Genomic DNA, 21,392 nt, shown 5'->3' on the forward strand with positions numbered 1-21,392 from the left:
GCATGTAAAGGGGTCGCCAGTAAGCACGTGGTCAAATCTGGCATAAGAAACAATATGAAATGTTGGGTAAAGCCAGTCCAAATAAACTGATTTAACTTTTGTGTTTTGTAATTTATACCACTGCAGTAACATTACCTTTTTTTGACAACATCACACAATGTAATACGTTTTGAAACTGAATACTCCGACGTATTCTGTGTCTCCTTTGCTAAAAAATACGGTATGCCGATTACCATGTAAGGAGATGATGACGTCAAGACAGATTTGTAGTGCGTTTGGTCCTGGATGGTGCACGAAGTTTTGTCAGGTAGCTTGTGTATTTATTTCCTAAATGGGAGAGATTAGGGTCGTTCTAAACGAAGGCCGAAGAATGTTATGATACTCTAAGCGAGCTGAACTCTAACGCGAATGGTTGGATAATTTGGAGGATGTCTAGAATGATCTCGTCTCATTAAGATTATTTGGCGGTCAGTATTGAATTTCAACTGCGTCACAAGATTGCGAAATGAGTATTCCGTCGAACGGTCAACGAACGATATTTTAGAAATCTGGAGACATGGCACATCGCATTTTTATTTTAGTATTTTATATTTTACAAAAGATTTAAGAAGCAATGATTTTGTCGAAAATTCTGAAAAAAATATAGGAAGATTTGATCGCGAACACATTTTCACTTGGGGTCAACTAGCCCTGCGTACGATGCTGTGTGTTCCGCTACAGCTAATCGCCCCGCTCACCACAGCCCTGCAATTAAAAGACCCGTACGTAGGCTCGATGACTTCAAATCCATTTTGGGACTTGACGTAAAAAGCAAAATTACTGCCGAAATTCAGCGTTCTTGGGCCCAATTCGTATCCCAGCCTACCTCAGCTACTCGATCACTTCCAAAAATGACAGTCTTTTATTCACTTCTCGTAAATAACCGTCGATGTCGGCAACTCTCTCGCTAGCCCTGCGTACGATGCTGTGTGTTAGCTGTAGCACATAGCATCGTACGCAGGGCTAGGGGTCAACATGGGGTTGCAGCCATGTTGCCTCAAAACTTATTTCTGTCTGCACTCAAAACTCAAAAATGTCGGATATGAACCTGAAAAATCGATGCAATTTTGTCAAACTTCGGCGAAATTTCAGCCTATTGACAAAATTTCATCTAGGTAAGGTAAATTTACTGAAATTTGATCGACAAATAATCCTGAGCTTGAACGTGACAGCTCGCCTTCTCCGGGAAGTCAAGCATCCAGCTGCCCATACACAGTTGCCCATATGGCCAGGTTTATGCGACGGCGGCAGACCGTACGTACGGGGCTCTGGATATGAACCTACCGCCGGTGTAGCTGTAATAACTGTTGCGTTGTTTTTAGTGCCCACGGACAAAGTCCTGGGGGAGTTATAGGTTTGGTCATGTCAGTCCATCCGTCCGTCCGTTCACGCAGATATCTCAGACATGCCCTGGTCAATTTCTTTCAAACTTTGCACAAGAATAGTACCCAACCCCATACAGATGCACGTTGATTTGTTTCACAATGCGATCGAATTTGGCCGTGTTAGAGGACTTTTTAGTTTACACCTCCATAGACTCCCATGTATAAGGCAGTTCTCAATAGACTCCCATGTATAAGGCCAAGAAAATGTCACGTGACCTCAATGACCTTTGACCTCAAATATACATTATTGTCCACAACTCAGTAACCACAAGTGCTACACCCTTCATATTTGGTATGATGGGACACCTTATGACACCACATATTATACCTCATTAATTATGCGCATATCTAATTCTGAGCAAGCCAATAGAGCTGGATGTCCGATTTTTGGTATATAGGGATAACTATAGGGTAGAAATCTAAATATGCCCATCTAAATATTAGACATCTACCATCGAGAACAAAAGAAATTTGCTGTAATTTGAATATTTAAGGAGTTTAAGCAATTTCCACTATAAATAAAGAACCCCTGCCTCAAACTCCACAAAAGTTGCTAGACATATTTTGCCGTTGTCATGCCATTGCTTCGTTTAATAACCAGTTAATCAAATGCCTAATTGACAGGAGGAAATTCAAGACCATATTTGAATAGTAGTATATATTGTCCTCAAAATTACTCTATCACGGCCCAAGTACTCATTGCCTTCAGCAATACTGCCTTGTTATTATTATTATTATTATTATTATTATTACAAGTTTAGGGGCTATAAGTATTATATAGAAATCTATTAACAGTTCATTGAAGCTGTGGGAATTCTGAGAAAGAGGTGTTCGAATGCAGGCCCATCATGGCAGTCGTGGGCGCGCACAAAACAAGGCACAGCGCGCAGCGACTGTGGAGTGTCTATGCCAGTGTATTTGCTGCAAATATACCTTCACGCATGCGCACTCGTTTGCCAGTGTAGTCTGCCAATATGAGCATGCGCCATTGAGTTCACCTGCGCTTGAATGTGTAGTCTGCACTACGTCTTGTACTATAATCTTGTCGTTGAGCTTTGCATGTTGACAGAAACTGGAATTACTGCAGAGAATACTTTTCAGGACATCACAAGTGAGTCCCTAAGGTAACAAGTGGGACGTTTAGGAAACCCTTTCAGAAAGTTCACGCCGCCTTTGGAATGCTAACCCTTGTATAACAATGACGTAATTTAATGAGAAGACATTTGTATTCGAGCTCGGCACATTTTTTGATTTGAGAATTCTCATCATGGCGGATTCACTGAAACAGTGAGTATTCAACAACTTTTTCCTAAGTCCATGTAGCACTTGTGCAAAAATAAGCGAGTCCACAGGCCTTTGGCGAAACAATAAATGCCTTTTTCACCAAGCTGAAAGGTTGAAAGATGCGTCCGTCGCTTTGGGACGAGCTAGATAAATGCAGTCAAACCCAGCTGGGCATAGAAATTTGCCATAGTATGACTTTGTTCTGGAGACGACCGGCCGTGTGGTGGAACTTTGCAACAAAGTTTCCGTATCTGAACTGACGTACTTGAATGACAGGCACAGGAAACGATGCCCAATAAAAACGCATTCTCGTTGCATTTTGATAATAATGTATCAATCACAATGACACGAAAATTATGCCTCCTCCCAACAGAAGGGCCATGGTCTATTTTTAGCCCTGCTACAGTATGTCTCAGTGCTGAAAAGGCCATATTGTTGTCATGTTGTTATGGCGACTTTTAAAATTTGCATACAACTGTGAGAGTGAAACGGGTTATTTATAGGTCACAAAACTTTTGAGTCCCACTGTCGAATAATTACCATGGCAACCCAAATTCATGGAGTTGAGATCTTCAGTTGTCATATCTCCTTAATGTGTTTGTGTTATGTAATTACTTGCGTATCACCTGTAATTATTATTTCACCACTGGATTTTTGTTCTCTGACCCGAACTCCCCCCGCTAGATAATTTTCATATCAATCAAAGTAACTTTTCATTGGATATTAGAAAAACTGATATTTTCAACCCCTAAAATGGTTACCATGGAAACATGGGGCAGTGAAATCGATATCATATTTGGTCTTCTCGGCCCAAAATACCCGTATGGTGAAATTTTCACGGAAATTGAACCTATTATTATTCGCGTTATTATTTCTCTATAATACTTATATTAATTATTATACTTTATTTCAAGAGGGTAGTCTGAGTTACAAAAAATAATTGTAATTTACATCAGAGCCCTCACACAGGACATTATACAAATAGAGAACAAACTATTTTAATGCAAGAGAGTAAATATAATCACTGGAAAAAACAGTGAGTACTTGAAGGGCGCGACCAAAGTCGACGAAACTTTTTGCATTTTAATGTCAGCTTCTTGGTGAACTTTCCCAATTAGGGCCATTAAACGAGAGGGACTTAAGCAAAGTTGGCAAAACTTGTTAGACTTATTGCTTTTACAGTGACATAAAGTGACATAATAGAAATTAAAGATATTTACACGAGTGCAAAACTGCTCGGGTGGCAGTATGGCTAAATGACTAGCAAATGGCCAATCATATGGCGAGATAGGCAGTAATTTGACAGTGTAGTATACTGATCATACAACTCCTGTAATTGCCGGAACACATGGACAAGTGGCAACACTGCAGACGTTACTGTTGCTCTGTGTCTGTCTTTCATAAAAATAAATGACTTTACTGTGCAATTTCTAAACCTTAATTATTTGAATTCGAATGTTCAAAATATTAAATGTGCTTTGGTGTTCGTTTAAATTTACAAAACTACATGGAAATTGCAATTTTGTCAAAAATGAACCAATGATTTGTAGTGTCCCCTTTCCCATTGCAACATGATCGGCAGTAAATTAAGTAGCTGTAGCCCCCTGGTGTTCTCGTATTTACAGGAGCTGCACGATCAAAATATAAAAATAAATTACTTCTAGTCTTGCTGTATGATTGCCATTTTGCTTATCATCCACTGCTAAATTAGGCAGAATATTGCTAAATGACTGCCAGTTCGCGAGTAATTTAGCCAAGTGCTTCTCTAGGATTGCTGTTACCGTTCACGGACAATGCACAGCATGTTACGTGTTTTACCTTTGTTCTCGGTCACATATAAATATGAAAAATTCAGTTCTGACTGTGAACAACCCGTTTAAAAAACAGGAGCAATCAGAATATGCGGTTCGCCATAGCAGCCCGACTACACACCTGTGCATATACAAATCAAATATTAAGATGATCAGGTCAGAGTTCGTGGATTCGATATTAGTCCTGCTTTTGGCTTATATTGTTAAATCCCATTTCCTTTGAAAAAAAAACTAACTAAAAGCTAATTATCGTAGGTTCTGAATTTAGAGTCCTGAAAATCATTGCATGGAAACATTTCTTCAGATGGCTGCGAAGACATTGACATATCTTGCTGTTTATCTGATCCACTAGTATCTACCAACCCTTCAGTGGCATCGGAATCTGCTGTGCAAGGCACATATATCTCCCGGTTTTCCTAAAATGTCTGCGATTATTATTATTATTTATTATTATTATTATCACACTTTATCTACAGAGGGTAGTCTGAGTTACAAAGTAAATATTGTAATTTACATCAGAGCCTTCAAAGTACAGGGAAAAAGAAAATAAGTACAAAAAATAGCAAATTTTTACGCAGTAAGAATACATGACAAGTCTCAAAGGCTGAATAATACGGAACTCTAGTCCAGTGAGGAGCCTTCGTTAGCAAATTTAGTGTGTAGAAAGTTACGTAAATGAACTTTGAACTGTGCAAGACTTTCCGTATTTCTTATGGAAGAGGGACGCTACACGATACGCAAACGATCTTTGTCCAGCTGCTGTTTTGAAAGAAGGAACATACAAATTAGCATTGCTAGCACATCGAGTGTTAAAATGATACATCTCAGATACGTAAGAAAACACATTTAAATAATCGGGCGCAAGACCATGTAGTATTCTAAAGGTTTGAACTGCAATAAAATAGTCAATTCTGAAGTCTATAGGCAGCCAGTGGAGAGTTGTCAGAAGAGAACGTGAAGAAAATGTTACATCAACTCCTAAGATCACTCTACCAGCTCTTTTCTGAAGTTTATAAATTCGTTGCAAATTGGTTTTCGAAGTGTTACCCCAAACTGTACAACAATAGTCAATCACAGAAAGAAAAATGGCATTGTAAACTAACATAAGGGTGTTCAAAGGTGTCAAAGGTCGCAGTTTTCTTAGTACTCCTATCCGCATGGACAGTTTATTACACAAGTTGACTATATGTGCATCCCAAGTTAGAGTACTGTCAATCTCGATTCCAAGAAGGGAGTGAGTAGATACATTAGAAATGCAAGTGTCATTGATTCGAATATCAAGAGTGACATTCTCATCAGACAAGTGATTGATTTTCGGACGAGAAGCAATAAACATACATTTTGTCTTGGTAGTGTTAATTGACATGGCATTATTTAAAACCCACGTGGAAATTGGTAAAACATCCTGTTGAAGTTTCGTACCAACCTCATCAATAGAAATGCCTGATACACAGAGTGTTTGATCATCGGCAAACATATCTAGATTGCCCATATTAAGGGTCAGTGGTAAATCATTAATAAAAACTAGAAAAAGAAGAGGTCCCAAAATAGAACCTTGAGGAACACCACATACAATAGGTAAAATCGTTGAATCCTGACCCATATAATTGATAAATTGACTTCTATTAGAAAGATATGAACTGAACCAATTCAACGATGTGCCGTTAACACCATAGATGGAAAGTTTCCTTAACAGAATATCATGATCGACCAAGTCAAAGGCCTTACACAAGTCTAAGTAAATTAAACCATTATACAAGCTATTGTCAATATTTATTGACAATTGATCTGTAAGCTTTAAAAGTGCTGTATGGCATGAATGAAGGCGTCTGAAACCAGACTGAGAACTTATGATTAAATTGTTATTATGTAAATAAGTATACAGGCTATTATAGACGTGTCTTTCAAGGATCTTTGATAAAGCTGGTAATATTGAAATAGGCCTGTAATTACTAATGACATCCCTAGGTCCGTTCTTATGTATTGGCACAACTTTGGCACATTTATAGCAATCACGGAAAGTACCTTATGTTTTCCATCCTCAGCTGTCACTTCATATGATCAGATATTGACCTGTTCGTTGACTTCCACTTTCTTCCAATCTTCTTTCTGCCTGGCATTTTTCTGACTGCATCCCCTGGTTGTAGAGGTTTTAGATCTTTGGCTCCTCTATTATATTAGTAGGCTTGTCTAGCTTTACTCGTCTTTATCTGTTTTGCTGCCTTCTTCACTGCAGTAACAGCTGGTGTTAGAAGCTTATTTGTGGTTGGCAGCAAAGTCTTTGTTCTCCTGCTAATGCGTCTCTGAACAGGACTGGTATCCATGCCTTGGGTTGGAGTATTTCTGAAATCCAGAATTGCTAGGTAGGGATCTGATTTGGCCAACTTTCCCTTCACGTGATGGTCTTTGCAGACTTTACTGAATTTTCCACTGTTCCGTTGCTTTATGGGATTCTGGGGATGATGTATCATGCTCAAAGTTCCACTCTTTGCAAAACATCTTCAATTCCTCTGCTTTTTTGTGGTCCATTGTCTTACATACATATGTCTGGTATTCCATGACGTGCAAATTGACCGGTAAGAGTCCCAACAACTGTCTTCGGTGTGGTATCAGGCAAATAGTCAATACCCCAGTAGTTGTGGAAATAGTCTACTGTTATGAGGTCTCTTCCATCAAATAACAGTAGATCAAAACCAACTTTGGACCATGGTCGCGCTGGAACTTCATGGGGCATTAAAGTTTCCTTCTTTTGACGAATTCCCACTGTACGACATACACGACATTTCTCTATGTAGTCTTTAACTTCAGCATTCATGCAAGGCTAATCAAGACATTCTCTGGCCCTTCTTAGACATCTTTCAATGCCTATGTGTGATGAGTGAATGCGGTGAAGCATGTCACATCTCAGACTATTCGGAATGACATCACCTCTTAAGATGATTCCATTTTGGACCCTCAATTCATCACGAACATGAAAATGTGGCATTGCTTAAAATGGTAAATCCGCTTTGCTTTCTGGGAACCTATTCTGTATTACAGATATGAGGATCTGTAGGCATTTGTCAGTCTCCAAATGTAGCTGTATATCTCGACATCTCGGCTCTGAGATTGGTAAATTCTCTGCCGTGTTGACTGTCTCTACTTCTGCTTGCAACCTATCTGGTAGCCGATTTGTCCAATATGCACGGCACAGGGTATCTGTAAGTTGCATATGCTTTTCCGGGCGGTATATTAGAATAACGTAATACTGTTGTAACCTTAGTAACATTATTTGCAAGCATTTTGGAGCGCTTTGCAAAGGTTTCTTCATAATTATTTCTAAAGTTTTATGGTCAGACTATACTGTAACTGGTCTGCTGTAAGTATACAGATGGAATCTTTCCATTCCAAATACAATAGCGAGTAGCCCCTTCTCAATCTGGGCATGCCCTGGCATCTGTGTCTGTACGGGCACGACTTGCAAATGCTACTGATTGGTCACTCTGGATCAACGCTGCATCTACTCCAGTCTGTGAGGCATCTGTTTGCAGGACTAGATCCTCTTTCTGGTCATAGTATCTGAACACAGGATGTGCAGTAAAGAGTTTTGTGACTTCTCCAACTACTTTGTCATGTGTATCTATTAACACCACTCACTGTCTTTCAATGTCAGCTTTCTCAGTGGCTTACATTCTTCACTTAGCTTTGGCAAGAACTTGCTCAAGTAGTTCACAAATCCAATGATCCTCTTGATTCCAGCAACATCTGTTGGCTTCGGCATATTCACAACAGATTTAACTTTTGCTGGATCTGGCTTGAACCGTTATGTGGCGTCCAACAAAGGGAACTTGTTTCAACCTCACCTTGATTTTATCTTTGATCAGTTTCAAGTTTCGCTCTCGGCATTTCTCCTGGACGCTCTTAAATTCTTACCATGATGTGCAGTAGCTTCTTCAACTGTGTCTCCTACACCATAGTGTTGTGTGTCATCTACAATGGATTTTGTACATGTCAGATATTCAGTGTTTTGGTCTTGTCTACGCTTAAAAAAATTTGGGGGTGCCGTAGAAATACCAAACTGCATGCGCAACCATCACAACCTGCCAAATAGTGTGTTGAAAGTTGTCAGATATGAGCAATCTTCATCGAGCTCTACGTGCCAAAATCTATTTTTGGCGTCTTGCAATATCTCATCTAGGGTTTGCAATGGGTAGTGGCTTCTTTTTAGGGTTTTGTTTATATCTCTGGGATCAAATGCAGATTCTCATCTTACTTTGAACAACACGCGCGGCCCGACTACACACATGTGCAAATACAAATCAAATATGCAAATGTTCAGGTCAGAGCTCGTGGATCCGATATAAGCCTTTCTTTTGGCATATATTGTTACACAGTGTACGCTGTACAGCGTGTACGCGCGTATATAGCGTACGATGACATGGTAGTTATGCAGTATGATGAAACTCGCCTATAATGAGTTGAAACGTAGCAACTTAACAATGATTTATTTAGCTATAGAATAGAGTGGCTTAACGGTAGATATAAAAGCTGTAAACTACCTTATACCAAGGAAAAGAAAAACAAAAATTTTAAATAGACTGTAGACCTCAGGGGCAAGCATTTCTTTGATAGTACAGCACTTTGTGGTGTATCTGTGATTATAACACGCCACATGCTCATTCCGTGTCGTAATTCGCCAGAATACATCACGTGCCGAGAAAATAGATACGTCTAGTCCCCATCGGATCGACAAAAGTGACGTCAGAGGGTATTTTTTGAAAAGCTATTTCCCTAGGAAATAGTTCTGACCAAATTTGGAAAAGTGTCCGGTCACGTGACCGTAGTGTCGTCTACAGCTTTGCAACAATGGCGGGTGACTGAACGTGATGTGCGCCCGAGATAGGTAACGACACATTCTCTAAAACAGATTTTCCAACATTTTCCAACATTCCAACAGCGTAGGAACTTGAACAGCTCATCGACGGAAAAGATCAAAGTGCAACTAAGGATGTCGCTAGGTATGCTTAGAATATTTTTTGAAAGAAAGTGGTACCACGTACAACTGAAACCGCTGTGGAAACATCGCCCAGTAAACTTGTCACAATGGATTGTTGCGGTGCAAAATTTCAAAACACATTGAAAACTATATAACAATACAACATTAGCATGTGGTGTGTTATAAAACACCTATAGCCTGGTCTTTATTCGGGCTATAGCGCCCGTCTATTACCCCTCGTGGCCGTGTGTTACCAGAAACTCATCGCTATACCCCTCGGCCAACGGCCACGGGGAATAGCGATGTGTTTCTGGTAACACATGGCCCCTCGGGGTAATAGACGGGCGCTATAACCCTCATGACCAGGCAATAGGTATTTACTATGATATACTCTGCAATTTTTATAATATTCCGCATTTACATCTTCGTAGGGATATTTTTGACCCTGCATTCCTTCGAAAAAAGTATTTCGCCGTATTTCACTGGTAAGAGAGCGTTTTTATCTCTGGTCATAATGTTTCTCGTTTGGGTGACAGAAGAAGGGCCAAATATATGATGTACTTCATAATGGAGTTGATGATACAAAGAGAGGGTTCATTGGTCGCCTTTCCCGCTTAATTAATTCACTTAACAGGAATGTTCATATCTTTTGCGATTAAAAGTACCTTCACAAAACAAATATCTTTGCGGTCTTGACTATGTGATATTAAAGTGTTGTATTATTCTTGTATGTATAATTTTTACATTTTCAAGTTTGTATTTTATTAAAGTTAGATTTTATATTTCTTTTATTAAACTATTTTTGTAAGTGGCTGCCAAATGGCCGTGTTGGCGAGGACAAAATTATATATATATATATATATATATATAATATATATATATATATATATATATATATATATATATATATATATATAATATCTTTGCGATGTTGACTCAACCAACCAACATTTTTAATAATTTTAAATCGCAGGTCAAAACATACCTTTTTAAAACAGCTTTTTAGACTTATTCATTGACGAAGTGTATTTTAAATTTTAAATTTTTACCTTTGTGTATTTTTTTTTTATTCTAGTGAAATAAAGTATTGTATGTATTGTATTGAGTTTTATTGTATTGTGTAAGTATTCATTCAGATTTTAACTGCACAGCGTATATAGATGGTGTATTTCTATGTTATACGCTTTAGAAGAATAAATTATATATATAATATATATATATATATATATATATATATATATTTGCTATTCTAGGACCGAATAAGTATTTAGCACACATAATCTCTTGTGTAACTGTTTTGACGTCTCACAATCGTTCCTACTTTTTAGCTGGTTTGTGTTACTACGATGTCTCCAATGGTATGCACATTTGTGAAGGTGAGTAGTAAAGCTCTGTTGTGTACACCAACTTAACAAGTGTGGCAGTAGACTTAATCTTTCCTATTCTACATCGCAACTGCTTTTAATTTCTTGATATAATTTCAACCGCCTGATAAAATGGAAGAGTAATGCATAAAAAATATCATCCAAAATACTAACAGCTGAGCTGTTAACGAGTTATTTGGTCACAGCGATAAGCCCCCATGTTGGTGATCGGCAGAACAAATTAATGACGGGGATTAGGGAGGGCAATTAACAGATATGGATTGTTTTCTTTGAAATATTATACAGATAGCTAGGGTACAGTAATAGGCACACACTAGACACCGGTAAGGCTTGGTAATGAAAAAAGTTTAGGCCTAATACGTGACATTATTGATCATATTCATAACTTCCAGACGAATATTGGTTGCAATACCCTGTGATTTTGCTCGAAAACGTGATTGAGATACAGACATTTCCTGATATGATTTCAAAATTACACAATAGTGAGTATCTCTGTTAATTGGTGTATAGCTAAACCGCCATACAGTCGTGCGAATCGAGACACCCATCTGTTAGAGCCTGGTTGTGGTAATACCGCTGGTGTAGGCGATGCACTGAATAGTGAACATAGAAGTCAACTAGCGTATTTGCAAACGAAGTATTACAATTCTGCTACTCAATTCAAATCATATTTTGTGTCTTTACTGATATCCACATGGAACAAATGAAACAAGAAAAAGTGAAAATCAACTGCCGTTTTTAGTATTAATATTAATTGTCATTTAATCAGATTTGTTGACAATAATGAAAACAAACATTGGACATTAGTGAGGTTGCCACTGACCAGTGACTATTCTGCAGACAGTTTATAACATGTGACTTCTTATGGGGCTGCCCGAAAATGACGACTATGAAGAGATTTTCGTCGACGCTGCTTGTCGCAATGCGTGCTCGTATGACAGTGGACTTTTTAAATAGAATAGTGAACAAGAAATAAATAGCACGTAAGTAATTCTACAAGAATAATCAACACAGCCGAAAAGTAGTCGTTCGTGCATGTAAAGACGCCTTGAAACAGCTCAGATTGAACACAATTCTTTAAATATAGGTAATGGTAAACATTTTATTTTGTTCAATAGACTTGGGTTACAGTTATCAATGCCCAGGAGGATTTAGACACATGAGATGTGGCGGGACAGAATCTAAAACTTGTTTGCTAGAGTCAAAAATGTGTGATGGAAAGGTCGATTGTCAATATGGTGAAGATGAGGTACCGGTGTTGTGTTCTTCTTGTAAGCATGAAAACTTATCATCTCTTGTCTTCTACATGTTGTTGCCCGGGAGTAAAGATGATCCCGTATGACTTCAATAATCTTACTTATCGTACCAACAGTCTTTCAACCGAAAGTCAAAATTGATTCAACAAATAGTCATGAATGTATTAGGCTGCATTCAGAAGCACCTTGGGTGGGGGATTCCAAATAAAGTTCTTTTTCAAATGCCCCCTAACAAATTCACAATGCATTTAAATCCCCTTTCTGACTTGCTGTAATTTTGAAGTCCCCTTCAAAGGAAGGCAAAACGAGGCATATAGTTTTTCGTTCAAAATTATCAAATCATAATACATGGGAATCTGTTGGGCAAACTATTAATATTTTTTCCATAAAAACAAGCCATATCTCTACATTTATATGAGTTTGATAATTCATGTGAAAGCATTTTGCTTAAGCTTAAAACGTTCATGTGTGTACAAAAAAAACTTCTTTTTTGCATTTCACTGATAATGTTGATTCATCATACATGGTAGTCTATGAGAAATCAATGAACAACTTTTTCTGATATAAAACTATCAATATCTGTGATTTATAGAGTTTTATAATTCATATGTACTTGATAAGAATAGTGTGGTTACAAGTGCATGTGTGTACAACAAATTTGATTTTGGAATTTCACCGAAGATGTTGATTAACTATACATTGGAGTCTATCAGAAAACTATGAATATTTGTTTTTTACAATACTAACTAAGTCTGTGCCTTTATAAGTGTTTGACAACATACAAATGCAGATGTAGACAACAAATATGATATTCGAATTTCACCCAAAATCATTATTTCACTTCTTATGGTAGTCTATAGAAACCTGCACACTAAGTTTCAACCAAATCTATCCGACGGAGTTTTTGCAATTTCGAGGATTTCTCCTTTGCACATTTTTGACACTGACATGCTCCTTTGAAATTTCACATCTCCACCCTTTGATGCACCTGTACACAAAATACTAAGATTGTAGGTGCTGCAGTTTAGGAGAATTTGATGTGGCCGGACTAGCAGACAGATAGACAGACAGACAAACAGACAACTTACAGCATACATCATACATACATACATACATACATACATACATACATACATACATACATACATACATACATGCATGCATGCATGCATGCATGCATGCATGCATGCATACATGCATACATACATACATACATACATACATACATACATACATACATACATACATACATACATACATACATACATACATACATACATACATTAAATGAGAGGCAAATTAGACTGATTCACCCTGTACGATAAGCTCTCTTTGGTATATATACATATACCAAATGCGAGCTAACAAAACTATCTAAATATTAGCCAATCTTTATTGTTGAAATTGAAAACCCAACATACATTTCATATCAATGAGAGGCAATTTTGTTTCAAGTCCCCCATTATGTTCCCAAATTCTTTCAAGTGCCCCCAACATACCCTTGGTATTTTTAAGTTCCACGTCAATTCTCCCGCCCCCTCCAGAGATGTTTATGAATGCAGCCTAAGCTTTGACATATTCTTGATCTTTGAGATGAAGAATAACCCTGGCTCGAGTCTAAGTCTATTTGAAAAGCATGGAAGGGAAGATGCTTTTTTTCCATTCGAATAGTCTAACTTTCAAGGAGTGTTCTTATGATTCTAATATAAAAGATGAGATTGACAAAAGCGATGAAATAGTTTTCCTTGCTTGATTTTATAATAATTGTAACATAATTATTTAAAGATTTTCCACGTACGAAAGATTTTTCAGCTTTATCTAGCTATCAACTAAATACCTTGATTGTACGAGTTAAATGTGGAATGGAAAATGAATATAATACTTTAGCATTTCGTCACCTTGCTATTTTACAGATTATTTTAAATGCCCATATGGTAAGTTCAAGTGTGACAGTGGCCAATGTATTCTCGATGATAGAGTCTGTGATGGAGTAGAGGATTGTGCAGATGGTAAGGACGAAACAATATGTCAAGAAGGTACGTTCTTTACTGTTACATAACAAATGTGTATCTTTTGGTCATAACATCGAGGTGTTGATGTCCTGCTTATCTTTATTTGGGCTGCTTTAAATATGTTAGCTGTCTATAAACATTAAACTATTACACATTTGATAAGCGAGCAGCCATTTAGCAATGACTAATCTTGTGGAGGCAGGGAAGGGAGTGTTCCTCCTGATTCTGAATAGTATCCATGGGTGATATCGAGAACGCTTGATCATATCTGATCTTCAGTCACAACTTTGAAGCTGTGCGTCAAGCGCCCCTCTCCTGATGATGAACAAAATTGTAAAAATTTGACAACAAAACAACGCCATTTGGTGATGACACTTTGGACAATTGTTACGCGTGAAAATTTTTGCGTAACCTTTCTGTTTGTTTATGATTTTTGCGTACCCCTCAATGTCAATAGCATTTTGAGTGAGCCCCTTCCGATTCATCAAAGCCTCAGGTTGCAAACAATGGCTCCGGCTCCCTTACTATTGATTGGTGCAAAACCCTGTATTCAATACGGACATCACGACCGTACACAGAACACAAGGATATTTCGCACTTTGTATTCAACACAGGGCACAACCAGAACCCAATATGGCGTTGTGGTGATGTCGACCAACAGTACATCCCTGAAGATCTTCGGTGCAACGGATATTTAAATTGTGAAAACGCTGCAGACGAACAAGGATGTGAGCATTGTGAGTGTACCTTTACAACATGTTGCCATAGTGACCATGATTTTGTACATTACCTGGCTGATGGCCTTGACGTGGATAATCATTTATTCTTACTGTGTTGTGCAATCTGTCTAGTGAAAGATGTTTACAATAACAGTAGAGCATAAAAATTAAATAGAGCGATCTCGGAAATACGAAATGCAATATTTCATAAACCGTCTAGATTTTAGAATTCTACACAAATTACGGGAACGAAGAAATATCCGTCCATCCATCCATCCATCCATCCGTCTTTCTGTGTATGCATGCATGCATGTATGTATGTATGTATGTATAGGTAAGTAGGTTAGTCGATCGGTCTTCAGATGTTATACAAAGCTCGACGGCCAATATGGTATTCCCATACAGACCAGTGTCCCGTCGGAATGATGAAGTGTCTACAATCTAATCTTTGCGTCGATAACTCCAAAATGTGTGACGGATCCTACGACTGTGCCTACAGTTCGGAGTTTGACCTGACAGACGAAGAAAACTGTCTGCATGGTAGGTATATCTCATTAATCTCTTTCCTGTTTCCTTGAAATGTGACATTTTCCGTTTAAGCACTAATTTGCTTGACATATTATTCTAACAATAGCGGATTTCCGTTAAATGCCAACCAGCCAAATTGAGCATGTACGGTAACCAATGATACCAAACTGGATTCAATGGCGGCGCTAAATTTCTCCCTTCTGAATTTCACCGGAATACATTTCTTGGAATTTCAGTGGGATGTGCACCTGAGGCTGAGAAGTACAAATGTGACAATGGTCAGTGCATAAACAGAGATAAAAGATGCGACTTACATCCTGACTGCCTAGACAAGAGCGATGAACATAATTGCACAAAAGGTAACAGTTTCTTATATTTGTCCTTACATTAACCCCCGTCTATAGTTGTCCTGAAAAAGTTAAAGGAATTGCAAGCTTTACCTTTGAGTGAAAACATTTATGTTCAGATTTTTTGGCCAAGGAACGGTATATTGGAACACAGTCCCTTGGTGAAGGGACCGCGATTTGAAGTATCTGATATATGTATATATATATATATATATATATATATATATATATATATATATATTATATATATATATATATATATATATATATATATATATATATATATATATGTATCTGAAAAATTAGGCCCTTCAAAAGTGTTTGCAAGAAAAAGAGTTACCCACCCCAATTTTCATGCACAAAAACAGCGACCCTCCCCCAGATGTCACAGTCCGTATCAATAATATCCTAATTGACATATAATTTTCCATTTGACCTTTGAACTTTCAAAGCATCCGTTTTGAACTTCACAAATAATCACTGGGTGAAATCCCAACATCATAACGATTATTCAGATCTGCTCTTTCAAATATGATATTCTCGTCACTTACGTTGACATCAGTTGTCAAACTTTTTTAATAGCTAGTTTTGTATTGTAAAAAGGTATTTAAAGTTTCCTCACATACCACAATGTATGGAGAATCAACATTTTTGGTGAAATTCCAAAATCAAATTTTTTGCACAAACGTGAACTTGAAATCGCCCTAGTCTAATCAAGTACACTAATATCAATAATCAAGAGTACATAAATACACAGATTTACCTAGTTTTGTATAGGAAAACAATTATTCATAATTTCCTCATAGACAAGATAGTGAATCAACATTTCGGTGAAATTCCAAAATCAATTTTTGCTCACACATGCACCGGTAACTACCCTAATCTGATCAAGTACATTAATATCAATTTCAAGAGTCTATAAATACACATATTTAGCTAGATTTGCATTTAAAAGAAATTATTCATAGCTTCTCATAGACTACTCATAGATTATGTATGGAGGACCAAGCAACATTTCGGTGAAATTCAAAGTCAATTTTTTTTCCATAATTCCATACAAACCTTTATAAAATTTGACCCCCTCCCAATCATTGATTGTAACATTTGCCCCCCCCCCAAAAAAAACGGTTTTGTAAAAGTCAACCCCCCCCGATTTCCACCCACCCCTCCCTGTAAAAAACGAATGCTCCCTTATTGACAATGAATGTAACAAGGGATCGTCAACTTGTAAAACCCGTCCTCTTGTCCCGCCTTGAACAAGAAATGCGATCACAGCACTCCGCAACTCATTTTTATTGGGTAGTTTTGCTTTTGGCACTCACAGAGGACTGTCCACACGGAACATTTTTGTGCTCCTGGCAGTTGGCAGACGAAGACAATCAAAAGTTCTACTGTCTAGATGATACACACTGGTGTGACGAGAGGGGCGACTGTCACGGTTTTAAAGACGAGAGCGCATGCAGAGACTGTAAGTTTTGCCAATCTAATTCGGAATCCATGAAATTATGATAATAGTCGTTTTGACTCATGAAAGAGCGCCCGCTGTCGCACTTGAACATTGCCACAATATTCTGCAATTTCATTTAACACGAAGAATCGGTACATCAATTAAGATATACGATGACAAGTTTTCCATGGTAACCAAACTAAGTTAGGTATAATTGTTGGTATATTCAAGTAACTACGAACTTGATTGTTTTTTTCCATCATTTTTTACAATTTCAACGAAATTTAAAAAATTAAAAAGTTGTGCTTCAACGCAAGGTATGTATATCTTTACTGTTTGAAACAGTGTTTCTCTCAACCATGGTCTCCAATCTGTGGCGAGTATGGATTGGTTATCAAATGCACGGGATGAGATCCTTTAATGGTTCTTCCGAGTCTTGAACTCAAAAAATAACAAGCAACTGAATATTCTTTAAAAGTGTTGCACACAATTGCTTGTCACAGCGCCAAACTTTCAGCAAATTGAAACCATGTTCCATTTAGGTTTGTCATATTATTTCATATTTAATTTGTTTTCAATCAAGTAAAAAAAAACGTATCTTGCCATTTATTACCATTCCCATGGCAACCACCATTTAGCAATTATGAATCTTAAGGTGTCCCCTAGGGGATAATGCTATCCTTAATATGAACCAAACATAATAACCAATCTAATGTTTTACATACAAATAAGTGGCGCCCTCTTCTGGCATATCGTATTATCTATCCTGCATTGGAAGTGTGACACACCTCTATTCTATGTGCCATCGACCTGTCATGTTTGTAACATTTCTTGTTATTTTACACAGTAAGGTTCAAATGCGGTCATAATGAGGACCAACGTAGAAAAGAATTACCTCTATAAGAGCAAAAGACTTCAATGTTGATATGATTATCTCCGTTTCTTACGTTTCGGGCTGGGTTCAGCACTGATAAACGTTTTATAAATTCAAAAATACACTGTCTTTCAGACACATGCCTGGAATCCCAGTTTCAATGCGGATTACGCTGTAAACTTATGGAGAAACGCTGTGACGATAACTTTGACTGCCCTCTCGAAATGGATGAAGTAAACTGTGAGAATCGTGAGTGACAGTTCTTTCACCCATATGGACACCCTGAACGTAAACGCGACCCCCTTGTTTCGTTTTACACCCATCAAGCTCTGTATGTAAAACAATGGGTTTGACTGGTGTAGTAATTTATTACTCAATTTTAAAGTTATCTTTGAGAGAAACAAACGTATGAAGATTAAATCTGAATTCGTCGAATTCCCACTTTACTCAAACAGTCTATGTATGATTTCGCTGCACCTCCTTACGGAAAGTAAAGTTGCTGCTGATTGTCCATCGTTAATAATAGTGATACCAAGCTATATTTAACCACAGATAGGTGTCCAGAAGGATATTTTCGATGTCGCAATGGTCAGTGCATACGTCAGTATCTGTACTGTGACGAACCGACCAAACCAGAATGTACAGATGGTAGCGATGAGATCTTCTGCGATGGTAGGACTGTTTGATTTATACAATTTACAACGTTTCTGAATAAGAAATATATAGAAAGTAGTGATTTTGCACTGAAAAGCTACTTTCGAATAACACTGATGGAATGTATAGCAAATGAAAACATTCGAAAGAAAGCTTACAGCGGTACAGCCGACAAATATACGAAACTCATGACCATGACAAAACGAGCAAACAACTATTTCTTTTCCTCGCATGAACCTTGTTCGATAAGCCTTATTTGCGTACGGGAAAACATGTCTATGACAAATCAAAGTCATGTGACTTTGTTCTTTAAGCCACCTGTAAAGACAATGAATTACAGTGTACCAGTGGATGGTGTGTAAATGCGTTTCTCGTATGCGATGGGGTCGACGACTGTGGCGACGGCTCTGATGAATTAAATTGCACACGTAAGTACATTAATCCAATACTGTTCAAGCTACCAACCTTTCCGTTTAGTTGTGGCCATGTACTTAATTATTTGGAACTCAGTTGTTTCAAACTAACTTGACGTTCGACCACTTGTAATTTCTAAATCGATGTGTGGTTTTCCCCATGTCAGAAGGGTTTTTAAGAAATCTAGCATTAGTTTTTCCTTTTTTACAAGTTCTGCTAGTCAAACTGCGTCCGATTTGATTGTAATAGCGTGGTCGATGTTATCTACAGATTTCTCAAAGGCAGGTTTTAAGTAAATTTTGTGTAGCAGTTTGAGATCATATGATATGAAGTTTACCTAATAACATTTGATTTTACTCAAAGGAACTATTGTTATGAGATCACCCCTTTTATGCTTATACGTTTTCCATGATCAATTACTTGTATTATTATTTTACTTGCAGTTTGCAATTCATCTCAGTATGCCTGTCAATCAGGATTCGAAGAGGGTAATCGTATCGTTGTAAAATGTATCCCTGACGATCGCCAGTGTGATCGATTCACTGACTGCCATTTTGGTGACGATGAATACGATTGTGAATACGGTAAGTGGTTATTCTCAACACTGATACATGGACATATCATGAGCTTTGATTGAATTATTTTCTCAATTACCGTTTCAATCAATTACGATTTGAAGACATGGAAATGAAGTAGGCTAATAGTGATAATGATGATGATTATAGTAATGATATGAATAACAATGTAAAAATAACAATAATGAAATCTCATAATAATCATAATCTCGAAAAATCTCATAAAAAATTTCAAAAATGAAATAAAATAAAACAAAGCTAATTTTGTCATGCGTGTAATTTTGACGTCTCATCTCCATAGAATGTCATGAGAATAAAACTGAAAGCAACATGAAGCCTTCTCTTGTGATTTATTATCTATTTAACACATACACGGATATGCATACAGACATTCACGCATGTATGGAATATCTTTCAAAAAACCCTCAAAGATATCGGACGATTGTTTTCAGAGATGAGGGTACCGAAAATGTAGGTAGTGACAGCTTTTTATATGAAAGATTACTAGTCGAGATACCTTCACAAAACCTTAAACTCTTCCTAAGGCACCAACTTTCAAGCAACCTCAACAACAGTCTTTGAACTTTGAGTTACATATGTTTTCGCAGTGGTCTGTACATTAGATGTTACATGTATATACTACTTGTAAATGTGTGTATGTACACACAGTCAAAATGGAACATTTTCCTGACTTTAATAATTGTAAGAAACATTGTCAGTGGCATACAGATGCACGTTTGTTCAAAATAAAGTTGGATAAATTGACTGATACCAATGAATAAATAAATGTCAGAATGGTCAACTTGTAGCAAACTTATAAACTACTGACACCGGGAATTTGAAAGTTTGTAGCAATAATCCCGTTTTGAGGCATGAGTAATATGCAATTGAACAAAAGAATGACCGAAATAGGTCAAAGTATTCAAAATTCTACTCTAAGACATTACTCTCTTTGCATCATTATTTGCAAAAGATAATATACAAGTTTGTCTAAAGTTGATGGAATGACTTACATGCAAATTATTCAAACAGGTGGTCAAACAGAACAACCTCACTAACTAATTGATGGCCCCATTACCATCATTGTCATGTCTAAATGTGCTCATTGGAGAGCTTCCAAAGGTGTAGTAAAAAGTGAATATTTATCAAATTTTCCTTCAAAATTTTGTCGTGATTTAACAGGTCTTCATTTATTGTTCGATTTTACATCAAAATGAAATGTCACTGTTAGTGTAATTCTTTGATGCATTCTCGCACTATGTCAGAACACTTCCATGAGTTTCCACTTCATTATTCATAATCTTTTCCTTTCTGAAATTATAATTAGGTACAACGAATCAACAAATATTCCTTTAAAAACTACTACTAGCTTCGTAGTCATTAAAACAAGGCGGTCATTGAGCTCAATTGCACATCACATTACACTGTAGACTTATTGCGCTTTGTAAAATAACAAACACTGCTTCTAAAACGCTGATTGGACAAGTGAGGTCCAAATTTTTATTCTTATGATATTTACATTATCCGAGATGAATTTTAAGCTTCAATATGAAAATAGATAAATATTACATATAGAAAACGTTAAATGAGTATTTTGCGTCCTTGATTATTACTCCAAAGTAACTGTAACAGTTGTATAAAGCTGATATGGAGTTTCCTATTTGAAGGAAGCAAATCCTCAGCTACA

The 21,392-nt window shown here is 37.2% G+C and overlaps 1 protein-coding gene across 1 annotated transcript in view; it reads left to right on the forward strand.

The window, feature by feature from the left end:
- The window catches only part of LOC139138055 (uncharacterized), a 43,185-nt gene that overhangs the window by 10,981 nt on the left and 10,812 nt on the right, over nt 1–21,392 (forward strand). Inside the window, exons 5-15 of the mRNA XM_070706277.1 lie at nt 10,823–10,870; nt 11,998–12,150; nt 14,049–14,171; nt 14,762–14,884; nt 15,272–15,406; nt 15,631–15,753; nt 17,066–17,209; nt 18,198–18,311; nt 18,615–18,734; nt 19,031–19,144; nt 19,574–19,714. Of these exons, the coding sequence (XP_070562378.1) occupies nt 10,823–10,870; nt 11,998–12,150; nt 14,049–14,171; nt 14,762–14,884; nt 15,272–15,406; nt 15,631–15,753; nt 17,066–17,209; nt 18,198–18,311; nt 18,615–18,734; nt 19,031–19,144; nt 19,574–19,714 (1,338 nt within the window). The remainder of the gene's footprint in view (nt 1–10,822; nt 10,871–11,997; nt 12,151–14,048; nt 14,172–14,761; nt 14,885–15,271; nt 15,407–15,630; nt 15,754–17,065; nt 17,210–18,197; nt 18,312–18,614; nt 18,735–19,030; nt 19,145–19,573; nt 19,715–21,392) is intronic.

The sequence above is a fragment of the Ptychodera flava genome, chromosome 8 (genome assembly GCF_041260155.1).
Source record: "Ptychodera flava strain L36383 chromosome 8, AS_Pfla_20210202, whole genome shotgun sequence".
In the NCBI taxonomy this organism is placed as follows: domain Eukaryota; kingdom Metazoa; phylum Hemichordata; class Enteropneusta; family Ptychoderidae; genus Ptychodera; species Ptychodera flava.